At 44.0% G+C, this 21,762-nt stretch overlaps 1 protein-coding gene across 2 annotated transcripts in view; it reads right to left on the bottom strand.

Annotated features, from left to right (window-relative positions):
* The window catches only part of DYM (dymeclin), a 546,263-nt gene that overhangs the window by 306,558 nt on the left and 217,943 nt on the right, over nucleotides 1-21,762 (bottom strand). For both annotated transcript variants that reach the window (XM_040336503.1, XM_040336511.1), the window contains exons 9-11: nucleotides 6,302-6,484; nucleotides 4,699-4,877; nucleotides 2,162-2,287 (exon numbers count right to left, since the gene is read on the bottom strand). In XM_040336503.1, the coding sequence (XP_040192437.1) occupies nucleotides 2,162-2,287; nucleotides 4,699-4,877; nucleotides 6,302-6,484 (488 nt within the window). The remainder of the gene's footprint in view (nucleotides 1-2,161; nucleotides 2,288-4,698; nucleotides 4,878-6,301; nucleotides 6,485-21,762) is intronic.

The raw sequence follows: 21,762 nt of genomic DNA, 5'->3' as shown, positions 1-21,762 counted from the left end.
GGTTTTGTAACTCCATCAATCTGATCACAGACATACAGATTTGAGCGCCAGTCAAAAACCAGATTCAACAGTCCACGTTCATTTTAAATGTTGGTAAAAAAAAAAGAAAAGGGTAATTAAAGCCGCCAATGTGTTTCACTCCTCCCCCTTCATCAGGGCTCATCACAACATAAAGCATGGATGGACTCGGAGTCTTCCTAGATCTTTAGGAGAACAAATATGTAACAACTTGACAGCAGTCTCTGAGCAGCAAGCTCAGTTTTCTGTCACTCTCTAATTCAGGGGTGCCCAGGGGCAGACTGACCATTGAGTCACTCGGGCACTGCCCGAGGGCCCCATGCCACTAGGGGGCCCCACCAGGGTTGCCAGGCTCAGCAAAACCAGGGACAGTATGTAAAAATCTGTGTTTTTTTTAGATCTGTCCCTGATATGTCTGAAACTGATTGCTTTGATGTGAAAATCCCGAGATTTTAGCTGCCCCACCTCTGCATTGCCTCCTGGTGTGGTGGCCATCTGTAAGCCCAGGGGCCCCATAATCTTCTATTGCCCGGGGGCCCCATGAGTTGTCAGTTTGCCCCTGGGGATGCCTAACCTTTTGAAGAGTGAGGGGCACTCTTGGCATCTTGGTGGCCGGTCGTGGGCCACAATGAGTGGAGCAGGCGGGTGACAGGTCCTTGTCCACTTGCCATATGCAGAGCGGACACCGACACAGCCCACTCTACTCTATTAGCCATCCGATCTGCCCAGATAGAAGGGGATCGATCCCCCCTTCTGTTTTTTTTAGCAGATCGGATTGGAGGTAGGTGGGTGTAAATGGCCACAAGTCTGTTTACATTTGATGCTTCATAGGAGGTGAACAGAGGATCCGATTGGTCTGGACCAATCGTATCAAAGGGGCCTAAGGCTGTTTTCACTTTGATGCGCTGTGGTTACCCACACCGAGGGTAGAGCGCAGTGCACCTGTGGCTTTCATGCCGGTTAGCTGCACTTTGCCATAGACTTATTATATAATGCAGGTGTGGCGCACCCAACCAGCAGTTAATAACAGATGTCTATGGGACAGTGCAGGTAACCCGTAGGTGTTCTTCGCTGCGCCTGTGGATCAGTTTGAAAGCAGCCCAGTGACCGCTGCAGAACAGATATGCCCATATATACACTGTGATTTTAGTAATGCTATCCCAGGCAGAGCGCATTTGGTATCACTCCGCTTGTGACAGAAGTCTGCACTATATAGAAAGCATTGCCTTGTGCCCCTCTGATCTGCAGCCGCTTTCTATCAATATGTCCCTTGCTGAACCCTGCAACACAACACTATGACTCCTTGTGCTGCCCATCCTCCTAGTCTGAGCTCTGCTATACAGGGATTGCATATACAGAGTAAAATTCAGGTACTTACGCTGCATGCATTTAATGATGAATTATTTAACATTAATTAAATTGCATTCATTTGTGTTGTTTATATCTGCCCAGAGTTCATATTTAAAGTAGAACTATAGGTAAAACTTTTGTTTTCATTTTGTATAGAGAAGGGAGGGATATAACCACTGTAAGGTTTATTTTTGCTATCTTTGTCCCATTTCATGCCACCGACAACCTGAGACCATGTGATCCAAGCTGCCTAGGCTTGAAATCACAAGAGTGAGCTTTATGAAGTTAAAGCAGAGTTCCACCCAAAAATTGAACTTCTGCTTTAAGTGAAGGTGATCCCCTGAAATGCCACATTTGACATGTCATTTTTTTTGGGGGGGGGGGGCGGAAACCCTCTTTTTAGAGGGTTCCAGCTCCCGCTTCCACCCGGGGCACCGTGGAGCCGGAAGAATAGAGACATTGTGAATTACAAAGCATAGATGGCCGGGCAATCTACACAAGAACTTGGCAACATTTTTACACAATGTGGACACAAACCAAATTATACTTTGTGCATGTCATCTTTTCAATTCAAAGCTCACTTAAAGTGGTTGTAAACCCTTACAGACCCCTTTCACCTACAGATAAGCCTAGAGGTGTAGGTGCTGGAAATATCTCCTAAATCGATATTTACAATTCGCCGTATGGCGATGTCTAACGCGCATGCGCACTCTAGACCGGGGTAGTAATTACTAAGGTAATTCCTGAAACTTTCAGTCATCTGTTACTTTCTCGTGCACAGTAAAAGTCTTACCACTTCATGAATAGAGCGATTGAAGCCATCATCTTCTGTCATGATGAGAAGAATGATCAGAGCCATATAAACGTGGTGGGAATTCCGATCTTCGACATGGTACAAGATCTCCAGAATGGGCAGAACCTTCAAAAACAACACATAAGCATTACACCACAAGCCCATTTCTTAAAATATGTTGTCACTTGTCATCTTAAAGTGGTTGTAAACCCAACCACACATCTTGCACCTACAGGTAAGCCTAGATTAAAGCAGTTGTAAACCGCATATATAATTTTTTTTTTTTACCTGCAAGGCAAAAAGCATAATCAGCTAGTATGCACCGCATAATAGCTGATTATGAAATACTTACCTCAAAACGAGGTGAACGACACTTAACTGGTTCACGCCGAGCGAGATGTCATCTTGCTCCGGCGTGTCTTCCGGGTATCGCCGCTCCAGCGCTGTGATTGGCTGGAGCGGCGATGACGTCACTCCCGCGCGTCTGCGCGGGAGATTTAAAATCGGCAAGGTCCGGCGGCTGCCGGATCTTTCGCCGTGGATTCCCCCCTGTGCATGCGCCGCCCGCATTGCGAGGGGAATATCTCCTAAACCGTACAGGTTTAGGAGATATTCTTTATACCTACAGGTAAGCCTTATTATAGGCTTACCTGTAGGTAAAAGTCCAAAATAAAGGTTCACAACCGCTTTAAGGCTTACCTGTAGGTGCAAGAAATATCTCCTAAACCTGCATGGTTTAGGAGATATTTACAATTGAGGTGAGCGCCATAAACAACGGCGCAGGCGCACTGAGCAGTGCCCTTTTTATTAATGGGGTTAATGCCGTATTTCCACGCATGCACGGGGATCTGCCGGTCCCGCGCGCATGTGCGGGAGTAACGTCATCGCTGCTCTGGCCAATCACATCGCTGGAGCGGCGATAACAGGAAGAAGCGACAAGGGGACATAGTGGCGGTGGACGGGACGGAGGAGGACTTCGGGGGCTTCTATCGCAGGTAAGTGACACATAATGAGCTAGTATACTGTGCATACTAGCTCATTTATGCCTTTCTATTGCAGGGTTTTAAAAAAAAAAAAACGAAGGGTTTACTTCCTCTTTAAGACCCTCTTGCCCAATTTCTGATCCCTTCCTTTCTATGCATGACTGCAGGGAGTCATCAATGTGCACCTTCCATTGGAAAAGTGGACACAAACTTATCAATACAATTATTCAACTGATCATTTGATCCTGAAGTTTGGGCTGAATCATACCTAGTGGCATCCAATCTGCTTTCTGTGAACCCAGGTCATCATTGGGGCACATCAAAACATCAAACTGGAGTCACACTACCCCAAGGACAGCACAGCTCTCAAAAGTCACAGGAATACCCAGTGGCGTATCTAGGGTATGGCAGCCATGGCAAGTGAAGACAGACCAATTACCATTATTAGGGCTGCGTTCAATAATCCAGTCTTTATTCTTGTTAAACCTTTATCCCAAAAGGAAAAACAACCGTTTGTTGTAATAGAAAATAAATTGTGAGCTGGAGTTTGGCTTCAATTTGTTAGAGCCGGTTCAACACGACTTCCAGCACGACTTTGGGAGGTAACTTGGACACGACTTGAGTATGAATCATCGGGCAACTTACAAGGCAACTTCAAGTTGCCTCCAGGACAGGAGGCTTTCCAGTGGCCAATCAAACAACGTTGCTTCAGTTAAGACAGTGATCAGACTTATGAGGCAACTTCCATTGAAATCAATGGGTACAAGTTGCCTGGAAGTCAGATTGAAGTTGTACAGGAACCTTTTCTGAAGTTGGAGCGACTTCAGTAGTGTACATTAAGACGGCTCCATTCACTTCCATTAATTTTCTCAACCACACGACTTAGGGCAACTTCAAGTCGGATCCCAGGTCGCCCCTGTGTGAACCGGGTCTTAGTGTATTTAAATCTGCTTCCCACCAAACCGGCATGGCTGCAGTCTAAAGGTGCCCCCTGTGCTCCTACATCCAGAGCGGGAACTTGCTAATACAGGAGGTGTGTTACCAGCCAGACCACAAATTGAAAATAGAGGGGGGGGCCTAAAGTAAAGAAAACCAATGCAGCCAGCACATCTAATGATCGGTAAGCTGCAATATTTCCTTTTTGGTTTATTACCGCTTTAAGAATATCTATATTTCCCCTTTAATTAACATATGTGATATCAAGATGCTGGGGTGTCAGGGGGAGCCAGAGTTCATCTGTAATCTGACATTTGCCTGTTAGCTGCATGACCCCACACAGCTGGGAGACTTCAGATGATCACGGTCTCTCTAACAAATTTCTTTGTAGACAGGTTCCTTTTAAAAAGCTGCCAAATCAATAAGTTAACATGCAATAAAAATGCAAGAAGAGCCATCAGAGAGCATGCTCCGTGTATGTGTTTCAGGTCAGTGACAAGATTTAAAAGCAAGTGGATAAGAATGACAGCTAGGCAACTGGCATATCCGGAAGAGGTCGGCCAGCTTATTTCTCTCAAAAGTTTCTCTTTTTATATACAAATTATAAGTGATACTTACAAGGCTCTCAATGTCTGTGCGGGACAGGATGTAAGTGCGCACGTTGCTGTTCTGATGTAGTAAGGTGTACAGGAGGAGGGTGGCCTGGTCGGACGTTTGCTGCTCACAGAGGGCTGTGTACAGACTGTTGAAATTGATCTGAAATGAGTGCGCGCTGGGGGCGGGTGGAACAGAGCTGTCTGAAATAAAAGATTGGACATTTCTGAGTGGTGTAGTGAAATGGACATCTCAAACTCATCTGTGAGTAGGCACTGGGCCACATTAAAAAAAAAAAAAAAAAATGATGAACGTTTACTACATTTCAGACAACACATCACCATTTGCGACGTGGCACTGCTTCACTTAAGGAGGTACGTTCACACTCCAAAAACACTACTTCACGAGGGCCAATAGTGGCTCATAGGGACTATGGTCTATGACAGTGGTCTCCAAACTGCAGCCCTTTGCTTGCCCTTATCTGGCACTGTTCCTCCAACTGACCCCAACGATGGGGCACTGTTCTTCCCACTGACACCAACAATTGGGCACTGTTCCTCCCACTGACCCCACTGTTCCTTCCACTGGCACCAATGATGGGGCAGTATCCCGCCCCATCCAATAACAAAGATGGGTCATTGTTTACTCCCACTGATGCCAGGGCATTGTGTTCTACTCCCACTGACCACAGTCCAGTCCCTGTAAAGTTTGAAGGACAGTAAACTGGCCCTTTGTTTAGACAGTTTGAAGACCCGCACACTGAACATCAACTGAACTCTACTTTCCATATGAGGACAACTGCTGCCCACATTTGCTGTACCTGGCAGGTGGTCCGCTTCCCCCCCACCCTCCCTCTCCTCCTTAACCCAGGCAAATACTCCCTTTTGATTTCTTCCTTCGTCCTTGGCCTTCTACATTTCTCTTTTCCCCATTGCCTATGTTCAACTCTTCTCTTCTTTTTACTCATTTTGCCTTTGTCTAATTGGCGCCCCTCTCTCCCACCTATTCCACAGAGGTGTTCTTACCTGCCGACGTGGAGCACTCCCCTATAACATTGTTAGTATCTCCGTCTTTAAATCTATCAATGACACCCTCTGCTTCTTGTAATGGTTTGCCTTTGCCTACAATTGCGACTATAATATTAAAGCAGAATTCAATATCCTTGCCTCTGCTGTACAGCCAATGCTGAATCCGTCAATGTTATTGTGCATAAAGAATTTTTTACTTAATGCCAACCGGAATTCTACAGGCAAGACACGAAGGAGCGTTCATTTAATATATTGCCAAAACATTGTAAAAAGCTTAATCCCCCTAAAACAATTTCCCTTTTGGATGTGCAATAAAGTGTTGAATTATCCTTATTTTAACTAGGAACCCCAGTGGTGGGATCTTTACTCAGCTGTCAAGCCCGTTATGAAGGGTCACACTTTCTCTGCTGGGACTTCGATGGACCTTAGAGTAATTAGCACAGAAAGAGAAAGATATTAAACCAAATTAAGCAGAGCTCTGACCTCTGTGAATCCTTACCTTTGGAGTCCCCAAGTGGTGGGTGGAAGCAGATTCAAAATGACAAAAACAAAACGGTTTTGGCTGGACCAGCACTTTAAATAACGGCAAAAAAACATACCTTGTGTATTCCTGAAGGAACAGATAGACTGTCGGAAAGGATTCGGACTATCTGGTGCATCAGTTAGGTTGGCGAGGACCAGAATAAGTAGCAGACTCTGGTTAGCCAGGGGTGAAGACTGCTCCTGTTGGGGGGTTGGTTTGCTACCTACGCCCCCTAGTGTTAGCACTGTCCAAAGTCCACCTGAAAGACAAAATCATGACCATATCAGTTTGGTTGCGCCAAAATCTCGTCGTTTAATGAAATATTTCCTTTTTTGTGTCTTAAAAATCAAAAAACAAGCAATTTTTAAGAGTCTGTAAAGCCATTTTCATGAGGGCAATATGCAACGGGAAACTTTGGGGTCCAATTTAAAGTATATGTAAACCAAAAGGACAACAAAAGTTATTTATTGTGGCTTACCAGTCCTCAGATGTTGTGGCTGCATTAGTTTGTTTTTTCAAACCAAGTACATTATCAAAAAGTACCAAAAATACCTGTTGATCCCGACAAAAAACTTGTGTCCTTGTAGCTTTCTGTGCATTGAACAGAAACCTCAATCAATGTTGTGAATCTTCACATCTCTACCCTCCCCATGTAATGGAAATATGGAATTGGGGGTGTTTGAAGCCCAAATCAAGAGAGCAGCGTTGGATGACAACCATGTTCTTCAATAAATACAGTACAGTTCGTGAACGTTGTATCCCTAGGACGGGTCGTGTGGAAGGTCTCATTCAACAAGGCAGCCAACGGAATGGCAAAAATTTACCACCAGCCAATGAGAGGTGTATGGCATTATGCCTCAATTTATGTGGTGGTCCAGCCTCTTTATAGTATTTGAACAGGCCAGGAGAAGGTGATTGATCAGCTCCTCATCGCTCTGAAAACTGATCCATTATGGATAATTTTATTGAGGGGCAACTGCCCATCAGAACAAGTCCTTACTGGCACAATCACCAGGTGAAAAGAAAGAAAAAAAGCCCATAAAAATAAAGCCAACGCAGCTTCCAAAGCAAATAACGGTTTGGGTTAAGATGTGCTTACATTTTTTTATTTAATTTTTTAGGATAATTCTATTATTCAGAATTTTTTCGAAATGCAGAAAAAAAAACACAACACATGTCGAGAGTTTGCAATTGCACCCAAAGGCACTCTAAGGCCGCGTACACACGGTCAGACAAAACCGATGAGAATGAACCGAGGTTCAGTTTCATCGGTCCAAACCGACCGCGTGTATAGCCCATCGGTCTGTTTTCCTTCTGTCCAAAAATTTAAAACATGCTTCAAAATCGAACCGATGGACCGCTGCCCGATTGGTCCAAATCGATGGTTAGTACAGAAAGCATTGGTTCAAAACCCACGCATGCTCAGAATCAAGTCGACGCATGCTTGGAAGCATTGAACTTTGTTTTATTCAGCACGTCGTTTGTTTGACGTCACCGCGTTCTGACCCGATCGGTTTTTGGAACGATGGTGTGTACGCACATCAGACCACTTCAGCGGTGAACCGATGGAAATGGCCCAGTCGGACCATTCTCATCGGTTTGGAACGACCGTGTGTACGCGGCCCAAGTTGTGATCGATTTATGAATGGAAAATTATTAGAAACTTGAGTTATGGTGAATCAAGTGGACTTTCTGCATTCGGCACAGCTGAAATGTTTTCCTGCACGGCAATGTCAAATAACGCAAATAATGATTCTACTATTTGACTACTGTGGTTTTTTAAATCAAACACCACTCCACTTTGATATGATCTGGCAATATTAAAGACATTCTTTTTACTGACTGCTTAGTATTAAACATTCCAGATTTGTGAAGCGTCCTCTGCTAAAACCCACAGAGATCTGTCAAATTAAATTCCACTAAAGCTGTCACTTGCGCTCCATAGAACTGACGTTCTACCAACCAAATATAAAGGATTAAAAAGATATATTTCTTTAGCAACGAAGAATGGTTTTCAAATCCCCCTAGGTGAAGGCTCCTAACAATTCCTTTAAAAGCGCAGTCCCCAAGCCGGAGCCAAATGCTCCCACCCAAAATCAGCTGTACAACAAACAAGAGCGGGCGATGAGGTCATGCAGGAATCGAGCAAGCTGCCCTTCACAGCCTGTAAAATGTGGCAGGCGAGGAAAAACATTCCAATGGCCTTACATCTTCTACACAACCATCAGAGGTGACTCTCAGAAACCAGGACTATGGAACACAGGCAGAGTCAGGATATAAGCCTGCTGGGTAACGCTTAGAAAAGCAGGTAATTTTGGGCGACTTTATGATGCACATGTGACTACTGAGCATGGCAGGCTTGTAAAATTTTCATCAAGGCCCTCATACCCGAGGTGAGATCAGCAAGATGGTGTTTGCCCAGGAGAGATGGTTCCTCTGGCAACCAAGAAACAAATTCTCAACCTTCTGATCCATCAGCAAGCAGATTTGCACAGCATTCATCTAACTAAATGAAGAACGGTTAAAAAAATTGGATAAAATAAAATGTAAAACCCGACATTGATGTCAGAAAGAATAAAGAAGTCCTATATGTGGAAAATGACCATGTAATACAGTGGTTCTCAACCTGGGGGTCGAATGATGATTTGCCAGGGGTCACTGAATTCTGGGCTGTTCCAAAAGCCTGCACCGCTCTCCCAGCCTTTTTGCCCACTCAGCCTCTTCGCAGGCGCCCATTCAGTTCATGGCATAGCTGGGGGGGGGGGGGGCGCGGAGACTAGAGGTCAGCTGACTGGTGATGAATGTGAAGTGGGAGGGGCTGGAGAAGACCCTATCTCCTGATTTCGGCAAAGGTGTCACTGCTAAGAGACACCACAAAGGGGTTTTAATATTGTACAAGTGGAAGGAACTCAGGGAGCTCTAAATGTTAATGGGTTAGGGGCGCAAATTACTTGTCTTGCCTTGGGTGCTCACAACCCACGCTACGAAAATAATTTTACTGTTTACCTGGGAAATTGTATCAAGGGGTCACGGCACTAGGAAGGTTGAGAAACACTGATGTAATATAAAGTTATCCCTAGGAATTAGATGACAGTCTACTGACCGAGCATGATGTCTTTGGGGTACCAGCAATCAGTGGGAACGAGGTGGTTGACTTAGAAAGCCCTGCTACTATTTTCTCTGTAAAAGGCCAGCAGTGAAGATTTCTGTAGGCTTAAAGGGGTTGTAAAGGTACATTTTTTTTTTCCTAAATAGCTTCCTTTACCTTAGTGCAGTCCTCCTTCACTTACCTCATCCTTTCATTTTGCTTTTAAATGTCCTCATTTCTTCTGAGAAATCCTCACAGTAATGCAAGGCTTTCTCCCTGGTGTGGAGTGTTGTGCGCACCACCTCCCTTGGACTACAGGAGAGTCAGGACGCCCACTAACACACAGCTCCTTTTTCTTTATCTGCAACGTACAGAGCGTCCGGATTCTCCTGTAGTCCAAGGGAGGGGGCGAGCACCACACTCCACACCAGGGAGAAAGCCTCGCATTACTGTGTGGAGTTACAGACAGAAGAACAGGAAGTGAGGATTTCTCAGAAGAAATAAGGACATTTAAAAGCAAAATGGAAGGATGAGGTAAGTGAAGGAGGACTGCACTAAGGTAAAGGAAGCTATTTAGGAAAAACAAATTGTACCTTTACAACCCCTTTAACATAAGGCACAATACATTTGTTTGTGTTTAGAGACTTGCTGTCCTGAACAGATGTGAACCTGCACATCCCACTTCTAGAACAAGAGATGTCTCGATCGCACATCATTATAGTCTACACATGAACAGTCACAAAAAAATACACCTGTTTGACTTAGGGTCCATTTACACCAGATGCGCTAGCATGTGCACGCAATGCACACATTGTGGTGTGAATGGATCCTAAAAGGTAATGGCTGCCCTGAACAGATGCCAAAAGTTAGCCAGGTGGTACTTGCATGTCCCACTGCTCTCACCGCCTTAAAGGGCAATTCCGAATTAAAAAACAAAACATTATTATTTAGTAAAACACCATGGAATAGAAAAATGGCAGTTTTTTGGGAAAGTGAGAACTCCAGCCTGAGCTTTTTAGGCTGGGATTCTCCTATGGGTCACAGGAGTGCAATACATTTTGCACTCCTGTGACCCGTTTCCAGCGGAGAGCCATCTGAAGTCTGCTCTCTGCTGATGACGCTGCCATCAGTTGGGGAAGCGCGTCATCCCGACTTCCAAGTCGGGATCTGCCAGCTGCCCTGATTGATGGCAGTCTCAGCAAGCCACTGAGACAGCCTTTCCCCGTCCCTCCACTGCTCAGCGCTCCAATCAGCGTGGAGAAGAAGAGAGTTAAAGGGGTTGTAAAGGTAAATGTTTATTCACCTTAATGAATCCTATGCATTAAAGTGAAAAAACATCCGACTGTACCGCTCCCCCCCCCCCCCGAACCCCCGTTTTACTTACCTGACCCCTCGAAAGTCCCACGGGCGTCCACGTGATCCTCTTCGGTTCCCAGCCTGGCCGTTGATTGGCTAGGCTGGACGGATTGATAGCAGCGCAGCCATTGGCTGGCACTGCTGTCAATCACAGCGGATGACGCGGCGGGTGATACAGTGGGCGGCTATGCTTGCCGCTGTATCACGGGAGCGCGCTCGCAAAAGCTTTCCACCATGCGAGCTCGCTCACATGAAGGTGAAAAGCTTTTGCGAGGAGGAGCCGAGACAGCCGCCGAGGGACCCCAGAAGGCCCGGATTCGGGGACACTGTGCAAAACGAGCTGCACAGTGGAGGCAAGTATAAAATGTTTGTTATTAAAAAAAAAATTAAAAAAATTCTGCCTTTAGTTTTCCTTTAAGAAGCCGACAGTGAACAGCTTTCCTCTGAGGGAGGAGTGAGAAATTAGCCATCGGCGATGTTCGGTGGCTCGGTTCAGAGATGGCGGGGGACAGATGGAGCATCAGTCTGATGCTCCATCCACCGAGGTAAGTATGAATCTAAAGATAAAATAAAACCCAGACTTCTCTTTTAAATCTTATATTGGAGAAGTCGTGCACACAGAAAGTCAAGTGGACGGCAAGTGATCTCCCATTCAGCTAATCTTTTTTCCATTAGTGACTTACCATGATTTTTCTGGCAATAATAAAGGCATTCTTTTTACCAAGTTCTTAGTATTCTATCGCTTAGCCATTTTTTGTGGCATATTCTGTTATTATTAAAGTATAAAAGCATAAGAATGTATCAGGATTACCAATATTTGGCTGTACAAAGAAAGAGTATAAGCAGTCATAGCTTATAGCAAGGGAGATTTTAGAAAATAAATTATACTTAACCTATTAAATTCACATTTCCCTTTAGACCAGTAATACCCCTAACCTTCATATGGCCACTGCCAAACATATTTAGCCATGTATGTACAGAGGGAGTACAATGTTGGATTATCTTTAGTCTATACAATAAAGCTGGATCATATTCATATATAAAATATACCGTATATACTTGAGTATAAGCCGACCAGAGTGTAAGCCGAGGCACCTAATTTTACCACAAAAAACTGGGAAAATGTATTGACTCGAGTATATAAGCCTAGGGTGAGAATGCAGCAGCCACTGTAAGCAGAAAAGAGGGTCAAAAGCCCATTTGCATGCCTCACTGTGCCCATTGCAACCTCACTGTGCCAGTCATCCCTGTGCTCGAAATTGAGAGGCTGTGGGCGTCCATTCAATGCTTAAAACTCTCCTCCTGGACGTTCTCTCATCCTCGGACTCAGTTTCCCAGCAGACACTGTGTTCAGTGTTCCGCAAATCACGGACGTCCGAGGATGAAAAGGCATCCGTGATTGGCGGAACACTGAACACAGTGTCTGCTGAGATTGGTGAGGATGAGAGAACGTTCGTGATAGGCATTTCTCAGCAGACACAGTTCCGCCTATCACGGAAGGGACAAGAGGAGACCGCAAGTTTCTTTAAACGATGGACGCCTGCAGCCTCTCAATATTTCCAGGTACACTGACTCGAGTATAAAGCCGAGTGGGGCATTTTCAGCCCAAAAAAAAAGGGCTGAAAATCTCGGCTTATACTCGAGTATATACGGCACATAAAAGCTATACAGGCAGTCCCCGGGTTACAAACAAGACAGGGTCTGTAGGTTTCTTCTTAAGTTGAATCTGTTTGCAAGTTGGAACAGGTACATTTTTTAAGCCAAAATAACTATTTTCAAGCTTTTTGGATGGCATAGGGAAGGGTTATCACCTCTAACAATTGTTTTGCTGTCTGTGCCCATGTTCAGAAGATTTCACCTCACTTTTTGTCCCAATGACAATTGAATTTTGGGTTGTTGAGACAAGGATTGGTGATAAACCTTCAGTGGATACACCTTTTTCTCATATTAACTCTTACAGGAGATAATTTCCCTTCCTAGCGGTAGATTTCCTCTCGCTTCCTGTTGTCTTCCTCCATTTGTAAGTAGGAGTCTAAGCCGCCTGTATTGACTTATTACTATGAGACATAGTGAAATCACTTTTAAAGAGAAGCCAAATCTCCTAGGATCCTTTATGTGCAAGCATAACTGAGTTTCCTTACTGGTTTTTGTTATGAAAAAATAAAAAAATAAAACGTTACTGCAAATTAATTTGGGGACAGCAATTTTGTTAGAGCCATAGAGTCATGTCAATCCTTTGACCCTGATGATTGGTGAGGTCAAGATCAAAAAGCCAGGAGGAGAGGAGCAGAAATCAAAGATTTACAGAATAGAGGAAGCAAAAGAAGTGCTCGCACCAGAGGCCCTTCGAGCTGCCTCTTCATTTGCCCTCAAGGCCATCATCACCAACTTCCAATTTAAATCTTTTGTGAATAGAGGTCATCTCACACTCTAGAAAGGCAGCCACGAGGCTCCAGGCATCATCACAAGTCAAGTAGTGCACTATAACTTCTCTAGGATTTCAAAGAAAAAAGTAGATCAAGGCACTGCTTAGCCAAAATTAATCATTCCAGATATTTCCTTAAGATAGCAGTTGGCTGTTTTTGGAAAATTAGTTTAGTATCTAGCCTGCTCAGTGCATCCATGTGAGAGCTAACAAACTCATTGACTATTTGTACACAGACACTAATTGCGATTTCAAAAGTCACAAATGTGGGAAATTAACCTTTAATAGCCATTATAACCTGCGTGTGCCACCTTCTGTGTCTGTACCAAGGCCAAAACATCCAGGGTATGTAAACTTTTGATCAGGGCCATTTGGGTGATTTCTGTTATGGATTTTAAAAGGAGCCAAAAAACTATGTGATAATAAATGGCTTTATGTGATCACTAACCTTAAATATAAGACAGTTTTTTGGCATGATCAGTCATATTTTTGATATTAATGCCAAAATGTGACAATTTCTGCCAGGGTATGCAAACTTTTGCGCACAACTGTACATTGTACCTTTTCTTTATAATAAAACAGATTGGTTTTAGCTGAATTACACAATGTGGTCTGCCTTTGATCACCCTTGTGTTCTCGGAGGTCACCAGCTATTCATTTGTACATGCTGTGAACAGGCCGTGGGAATTGCGGTATTGACATTGAAAGCTTAGAGATCTCTGATATCTGGTAAAATGCCGAAGCACTTTGTGGTGTGAAAAAATAAAGGAAGCATTGAATTGCACAAATTTGGGCTATATTATTTTTAGTGAACTTGAAGGACTTTTATGTCATTGCATGCCATTTGTACATTTTACAAATACTTATGCTGGGGAAAAAAATTCCCATCAGTGTCCCACCAATACATCAGGGTCCATATCCAAAGTACAGGTGAGGGTTGGGAGGCATTGAAGCACAGACAATAGGCAACATTTGGTGATCTTAATGCGTTTCTAAAGGCTGAAGGAAAAAAACATTCTGGCCCAGATTCAGAAAGGGCTTACGACGGCGCAACGCCATGTGCGCCGTCGTAAGTCCTAATCTGGGCCGTCGTATCTATGCGACTGATTCTTAGAATCAGTTACGCATTGATAACCATTAGATCCGACAGGCGTAAGGCTCTTACGCTGTCGGATCTTAAATGCAATTTTTTTTTCGTCGCTAGGTGTCGCCTCCGTCGTTTTCCCGATCGAGTATGCAAATTAGCTAAATACGCGAATTCCCGAACGTACGCGCGGTCGACACAGTGAATTTACGAAATTTACGTTAGATTTGCGACGCGTAAAGTTGCCCCTGGGTATATGGGGCGCAGTCTATGTTAAGTATGGCCGTCGTTCCCGCGTCGAAATTTAAAAATGTACGTCGTTTGCGATGGGGACGCCATTTACGTTAACGTCGAAACCAATGACGTCCTTGGGACGTCATTTAGCGCAATGCATGTCGGGAAATTTTAGGGACGGCGCCTGCGCAGTACGTTCTGCGCGGGAACGCGCCCAATTTAAATGATCCACGCCCCCTACCCGGATCATTTGAATTAGGCGGGCTTGCGCTGGGGGATTAACGCTACGCCGCTGCAACTTTACAGGCAAGTTCTTTGTGAATAAAGCACTTGCCTGTAAAACTTGCGGCGGCGTAACGTAAATGACATACGTTACGCCGCCGCAGTTTTACGCCCAGATACGAGAATCTGGGCCTCTGTGTGCAGGGCCCCCCAATCCTTAACAGAGTTCTTTCAATGAGGAGAGAGCGGAGCCGCGGGGGCATGTCTGATGGAGGCATAGAGCAGCGCCTGGGTAGAGAGCATGCATTGGTCCCCTTAGTGCATGCGGCTTTCTCTGGGGGGCACTGCCCAAGGGGGAGGAGCGCCGGTGGGGGACCCGAAAAGAAGAGGATCGGAGCAGCGCTGTGCAAAACCACTGCACAGAGCATGCAAGTATAACATTTTTAAGCTTTAATACCACTTTAATCCTGAATCTGTTCATACTGAGAAAATGTCACTGACCCTACTAGAGGGCCATATAAAACCAGATGTGGCCCATGGACTGTAGTTTGGAGAAGGAATAAAGAGGGCGCACCAGCCTTGTGCATTATCCTTTGATGAGTTTATTAAAAGAATGAATAAAAACGACTCACAAACATGTGAAAGAAACAGGAGAACCACTGCTGGCTGACACGTTTTGCGACAAGGCTCTGAGGAAGAAGATATCCCTTCGAAACACGTCAGCAAGCAGTGGTTTTTATGTCCTCTCTTTCATCACCTGGAACATATCAAAAGGATAATGCACAAGGCTGGAGCGCCCTCTTTTCTTTATTCCTTTTCTCATTTGCTAGGATTCCCCTATCCTGGAGGGCAGCAAGGCCGGAGACATTATCCTACAAAGCCATCCACAACTCTGCCCCCAGCTACATCACTGACCTAGTCTCTAAATACCAACCTAATCATTCTTTTCGTTCCTCTCAAGACCTCCTGCTCTCTAGCTCTCTCATCACCTCCTCCCATGCTCGTCTACAGGACTTTTCCAGAGCCTCTCCAACTCCTTACCCCAATCTGTCCGTCTATCTCCTTCTCTATTAGCTTTTAGAGGATCCCTGAAAACCCTCCTCTTCAGAGAAGCCCATCCTACCCACACCTACCAACTGTATTTTAATTTTGTCCATCTGATCACCCCCCACATCTACTACCCTTTGTTCCACTTGACCCTCCCTTCTAGATTGTAAGCTCTAATGAGCAGGGCCCTCTGATCCCTCCTGTATTGAATTGTATTGTAACTGTACTGTCTTCCCTGATGTTGTAAAGCGCTGCGCAAACTGTTGGCGCTATATAAATCCTGTATAATAATAATAATAATTATCCAGCCTGAACCTTAGATCATCTGATCAACACACTTGTGCGCAAGAGTATTTGTTTGCTGCTATGTAGTTTGGAGAATCCTGGCCTAAAAAACTTCCTTGTAAAATAACAAAAAAAAACTTTGAGTTCAGATTCAGTTTAGGTAGCAACAGTAGCACATAGGTGGACAAGCAAAACTAAAAACCTGTTCCAGTGCACACATAAAGAAATTACTTTACGTGTAAGGCCCCTTTCACATGTGCGGATCCCATCGCTCCGTTGATCCGTGGATCCCATCGCTCCAGGGAAAGGGCATTCCACATCATGGCCACCCTACTCTGAAGTCGTTTGCCTCCCATGGATAACAGTTTAAACAGAATAACTGTGGCTAAGTGTTGGGTCTTGGATCTTAATTGGTGCGTGGGTTCATAGTGCATCGCCAGACTATGTAAATACTTGGGACCCTGTCCCCAGTATGCACGGAAGAAAATACAGAGAGTTTTAAAAGTAACTCTCTGCTCGATCGGGAGCCAATGAAGACATTTCCTGGCCATGCTCATGTGATCTTGTCTCGCTAAACCGAGAACAAAGCGAGCAGTGTGGTTCTGCACCACCTGGAGCTTGTGGATCCATTTCTGCAGGGCACCCAGTAGGGATACGTTTGCCCCGTCTAACCTGGAATGGATAAAGGCCTGGGCAAGTAAGGATCTGTTATTTTGCGTGAATAGATGTTTCACTTTCCTGAGGAGCCTTAGATGGTAATTGGCATTCCGCATGATGTTTCTAAAGTGGGGCACAAACGAGAGAGTGTCGTCAATTATGACTCCTAGTTTTTTTACCTGCTTGGCTGGAATGGGTGTGGGTCCGAAAGATGGAGGCCACGCCGCCAACAGGGGGGTGCTATTAGAACCGATTAATAAAACTTTGGTTTTGGCTGCGTTCAATCCAAGCTTATTACCAGCCATCCAGTCCTGTATTTCTACCAGGCATCTCGCCAACTAAACAGACTGCTGAGGTCCTCCTGCGGAATCAACCAGAATTTGTGTGTCATCAGCGTAAAGCTGGCACTCCAGGTTGTTGTTCTGGATGATATCAGCAAGAGGACAGACGTCACACTTTAACGGAGAGGATCGGATCGGGGCTGATCGGATGTCAGAGGACATGTCACCGCTGACATTCGATGCTCCATAGAGGTACTTGGAGTGCCCGTTCAGGTCCGCCTGAGAAAACTGACAGGCGGAACTGAACGGTCCGCACGTGTGAAAGGGCCCTAAAGCATTTTAGTCTTGTACGTTCCTTTTCAATTTTATACTTAAAAAAAAAAAAAAAAGTATAAGTATTATGATTCAGACAAGAAACCTAAAATGAGGATTTCTACTCGAACCTCTCCATTGGTGCCATTCACTTCCCCTCTCCTCAGAACTCTGACAATTCACAGCGTAACTGGAGACCTTGTTTACGTGAATTAAACTGAGCTCTTTTCATGTTAACAAAAAAAAAAATCTGATATTTCTTGACTTGACCTCAGTCCAGCAGCTCTGGCGCTGCCAATGTTTCAGATTGCTAAAATAACATAACAAATTTACTTCTCTCTGGCAGCAATACAATCCCTCTGAAGGTAAAAAAATCTCCAACAGAACGACGACCGAAAGCAAAATAAACCCGAAGCTTCAAGTGTAAACTACTACACCACCATTCAATGTACTTTTCTCTCTGAAGGTAGAAAATCTCAAACAGGACGACGACCTAAAGCAAAATAAACTGAGGCTTCAAGTGTAAACTATTACACTGCCACTCAATGTACTTTTTCTCTCCTAAAGATGTACAACAACTGAACCAAATAAGAGCTAAAAAGCCTAAGATCAAGGGCTTATTTTCAGCTTCTAAAAACTGGAAAGGTTGCTACAGTGGATAAATGTCAGGTTTCTGTAATGAGACAAAGATAAATCATTTAAGAACTGTTTCCACCTGTGACGTATAAACTGTACAAACCCGATTGAAAAACAAACTAAAATCTTTTAGGGGGAGAAAGACAAAAAAAAACGAAAATAATGTGGTTTCATTAGTGTGCACACCCTCTTATAACTGGGGATGTAGCTCTGTTGAGAAGTAAGCAATCACATTCAAACTCATGTTAATTAATAGGAGTCAGTACAAACCTGACATCGTCTAACCACTTAAGCTCTGGGCCATTTTGCTGGTCAATGACCGGGCCACTTTTTGCGATTCGGGACTGCGTCGCTTTAACTGACAATTGCACGGTTGTGCGACGTGGCACCCATACAAAATTGGCATACTTTTTTTTCCCACAAATAGGTGGTATTTGATCACCTTTGCGGTTTTTATTTTTTGCGCTATAAAACAAAAATGTTGAAAAAAAAATGAATATTTTTTACTTTTTGCTATAATAAATATCCCCAAAAAGATTTAAAACTATTTTTTTCCTCAGATTAGGCAGATATGTATTCTTCTACATATTTTTCGTAAAAAAAAAGAAATCGCAATAAGCATTTATTGATTGGTTCAATCAAAAAGTTATAGCGTTTACAAAATAGGGGATAGTTTTATGGCATTTTTATTAATATATATATATATTTTTACTAGTAATGGCGGCGATAAGAGATTTTTATTGGTACTGCGACCTTATGGCGGACAGTTCGGACACTTTTGACACATTTTTGGGACTATTGGCATTTTTATAGCGATCAGTGCTATAAAAATGCATTGATTACTGTAAAAATATCACTGACAGGGAAGGGGTTAACAATAGGGGGCGAGCATGGGGTTAATTATGTTCCTTAGGTGTGTTCTAACTGAAGGGGGGTGGGACTGACATGGGGAAATGACAGATCGCTGTCCATACATTGTATGAACATGCGATTAGTAATTTCTCCCCCTGAAAGGATCTGGAGCTGTGTGTTTACACTCACAGCTCCCGGTTCACACTCTAACAAGCGATCGAGGGTGCCCGGCGGTTATCGCTCGCGGCACCAGGGGCGAGCGGGGGGCATAAAGCTGCTGTGGTGGCTGGTCGGCAAGCAGTTAAAGTGCCTCCGATTAACCCCAAATGACATTCAGCTGTTCTAGTAGGTCTTTCCTGACATTTTCTTAGTTGCATCCTACAGCAAAAGCCATGGTCCGCAAAGGGCTTCCAAAGCATCAGAGGGATCTTCATTGTTACCAGGTATCAGTCAGGAGAAGGATACAATTTTTTCTCCAAGGCATTAGATATATCATGGAACACAGTTAAGACAATCATCCTCAAGTGGAGAAAATATGTCACAACAGCGACATTACTGGACGTCCCTCCAAAATGTAAGAAAAGACAAGACGAAAATTGGTCATGGAGGCTGCCAAGAGGCCTACAGCAATGTGACAACAATCTCCAGTACTCTTCATATGTCTGGGCTACGGGGTAGAGTGGAAGACGTAAACATTTTCTTACCAAGAAAAAACATCAATGCCCGGCTAAATTTTGCAAAAAACACATCTGAAGTCTCCCAAAAGCATGTGGGAAAATGTGTTCTGGTCTGATGAAATCAAGGTTGAACTTTTTGGCTATAATTCCAAAAGATATGTTTGGTGCAAAAACAACACTGCACATCACCAAAAGAACCCCACACCCACCGTGAAGCATGGCGGAGGCAGCATCATGCTTCGAATTTTTTTTTCTTCAATTTTGAAGTACTTATTAAACATGGCGCTGCATGCCACCGCGTGACCTACCTCGGGTTCGTTGCAATTCTGGGCATGCACCGGATCTGTTTGGATATCCATGCTGCTGTGCACGCAGCCCCACTCTGTTTTTGTTTGGTCTACGCATGCGCACTTCATGTTCCCACGTCTTGTCCACATCCCGGCGGTGACGTCAGACTTCGCTGGGATGGGAGGTATTTAAGAGCATGACAGAGCCTGCGATCTCTGTCAGGGCCCACGATAGAGAGGGAGAGCCGGTATCTCTCTCTTCTCTTCCTGTCCATGAACATCCCAGGTCTTAATTGGCAAGTCACTTCTGCTTTTTTGCAGTGCTCTTCAACAAAATCCTAATTTACTGTGCCGGGTTATAACCCACCTATTCTTATCTTTTGCAGTTTGGCCAATCTACTTCTATGCTTTTGATATCTACAGCCACACTGACTGGATATTGTTTTTTCTTTTCCCCCATTTAATCCGGATATGGTCCCAATCATTTCTAAACCAGCGGAAAACCCCATTGATTCGACAACTATATCCCTCTCCCAGGTAAAAGCTATCTTCACTATTATGTGTATCTGTTAATTGGGCATACTATATCCCGTGATTCCATGTAGCTCCCTTACATGGTCTTTCATTTTACTATACTTAGGGACTAAAATGCTCTTTTCCTCCTGTGACCCATTTGAATGAGCGGCAACGTTCAGATGTCTTGGTTTTGAACCTTCATGGGACCATGTAGACTAATCTCTGACCATTTATATATTTACTGTGGCTGGCTATCTGGGTGAGAATTATTTAGCTCGCATTTTGGTTACTTCGTTATATTTTATTTTCTTGATTATCAGTTATAAACATTTAAAGATTTTTTTTTTATTGGTCACTATGCCAATAACATCTTAACCACTTCCAGACCTTAGGTGTTTTTCAGATTTGGTGTTTGCAAGACTAAAACAGTTTTTTCTGCTAGAAAATTACTTAAAACCCCCAAACATTATATATTTTTTTTTCTAACACCCTAGAGAATAAAATAGTGGTCATTGCAATACTTTTTGTCACACCGTATTTGCGCAGCGGTCTTACAAGCGCACTTTTTTTGGAAAAAAATCACTTTTTTGAATTAAAAAATAAGACAACAATAAATTTGGCCCAATTTTTTTATATATTGTGAAAGATAATGTTACGCCGAGTAAAAGGATACCCAACATGTCACGCTTAAAAATTGCGCCCGCTCGTGGCATGGCGTCAAACTTTTACCCTTAAAAATCTCGATAGGCGACGTTTAAAAAATTCTATAGGTTGCATTTTTTGAGCTACAGAGTAGCTCTAGGGCTGGGATTATTGCTCTCGCTCTAACGATCGCGGCGATACCTCACTTGTGTGATTTGAACACCGTTTTCATATGTGGGCGCTACTCGCGTATGCGTTCGATTCTGCGCGCGAGCTTTTCTTATTTATTTTTATTTATTTTATTACTTTTTACACTGAAAAAAAAAATGTGATCACTTTTATATCTATTATAAGGAATGTAAACATCCCTTGTAATAGAAAAGCATGACAGGTCCTCTTAAATATGAGATCTGGGGTCAGAAAAGACCTCAGATCTCATAATTAGACTAAAATGCAAGAAAAAAAAATTGAAACTGTCATTTTTTCAAATGACAAAAAAAAAATGTTTCTTTAAGAGGCTGGGCAGGACTGACGTTTTGACGTCACTTCCGGCCAGCAGAGCTATGGGGACGGGTGAAGGAGATTTTTCCTTCAGTCTCGTCCCCAGTCAGCAGCCGAACGGTCCCGATCTCCTCCGCCGCTACCGACGGCTCCGGTAAGCGGCGGAGGGCGCGGGAGAGCGGCAGGAGGGGTGGGGGCCTCTCCCGCCACCGATAACGGCGATCTCACGGCGAATACGCCACGGAGACCGCCGTTATCGTGTACCGGACCGCGCACACTAAAGATGGATACCTCGTTTGTGGCAGCAGCTGCTGCCCTTACAGAGATATCCATCTTTATAAAGAGGACATACATCGCCGTGCGCAGGTCTGGAAGTGGTTAATTGATCTATTATTTGAATGTTGTATCTTTAAACAAACTAACTTGTTGTTCCAT

This window comes from Rana temporaria, chromosome 1, assembly GCF_905171775.1.
Source record: "Rana temporaria chromosome 1, aRanTem1.1, whole genome shotgun sequence".
Classification (NCBI taxonomy): Eukaryota; Metazoa; Chordata; class Amphibia; order Anura; family Ranidae; genus Rana; species Rana temporaria.
This window is presented reverse-complemented; position numbering and strand designations above follow the sequence as displayed.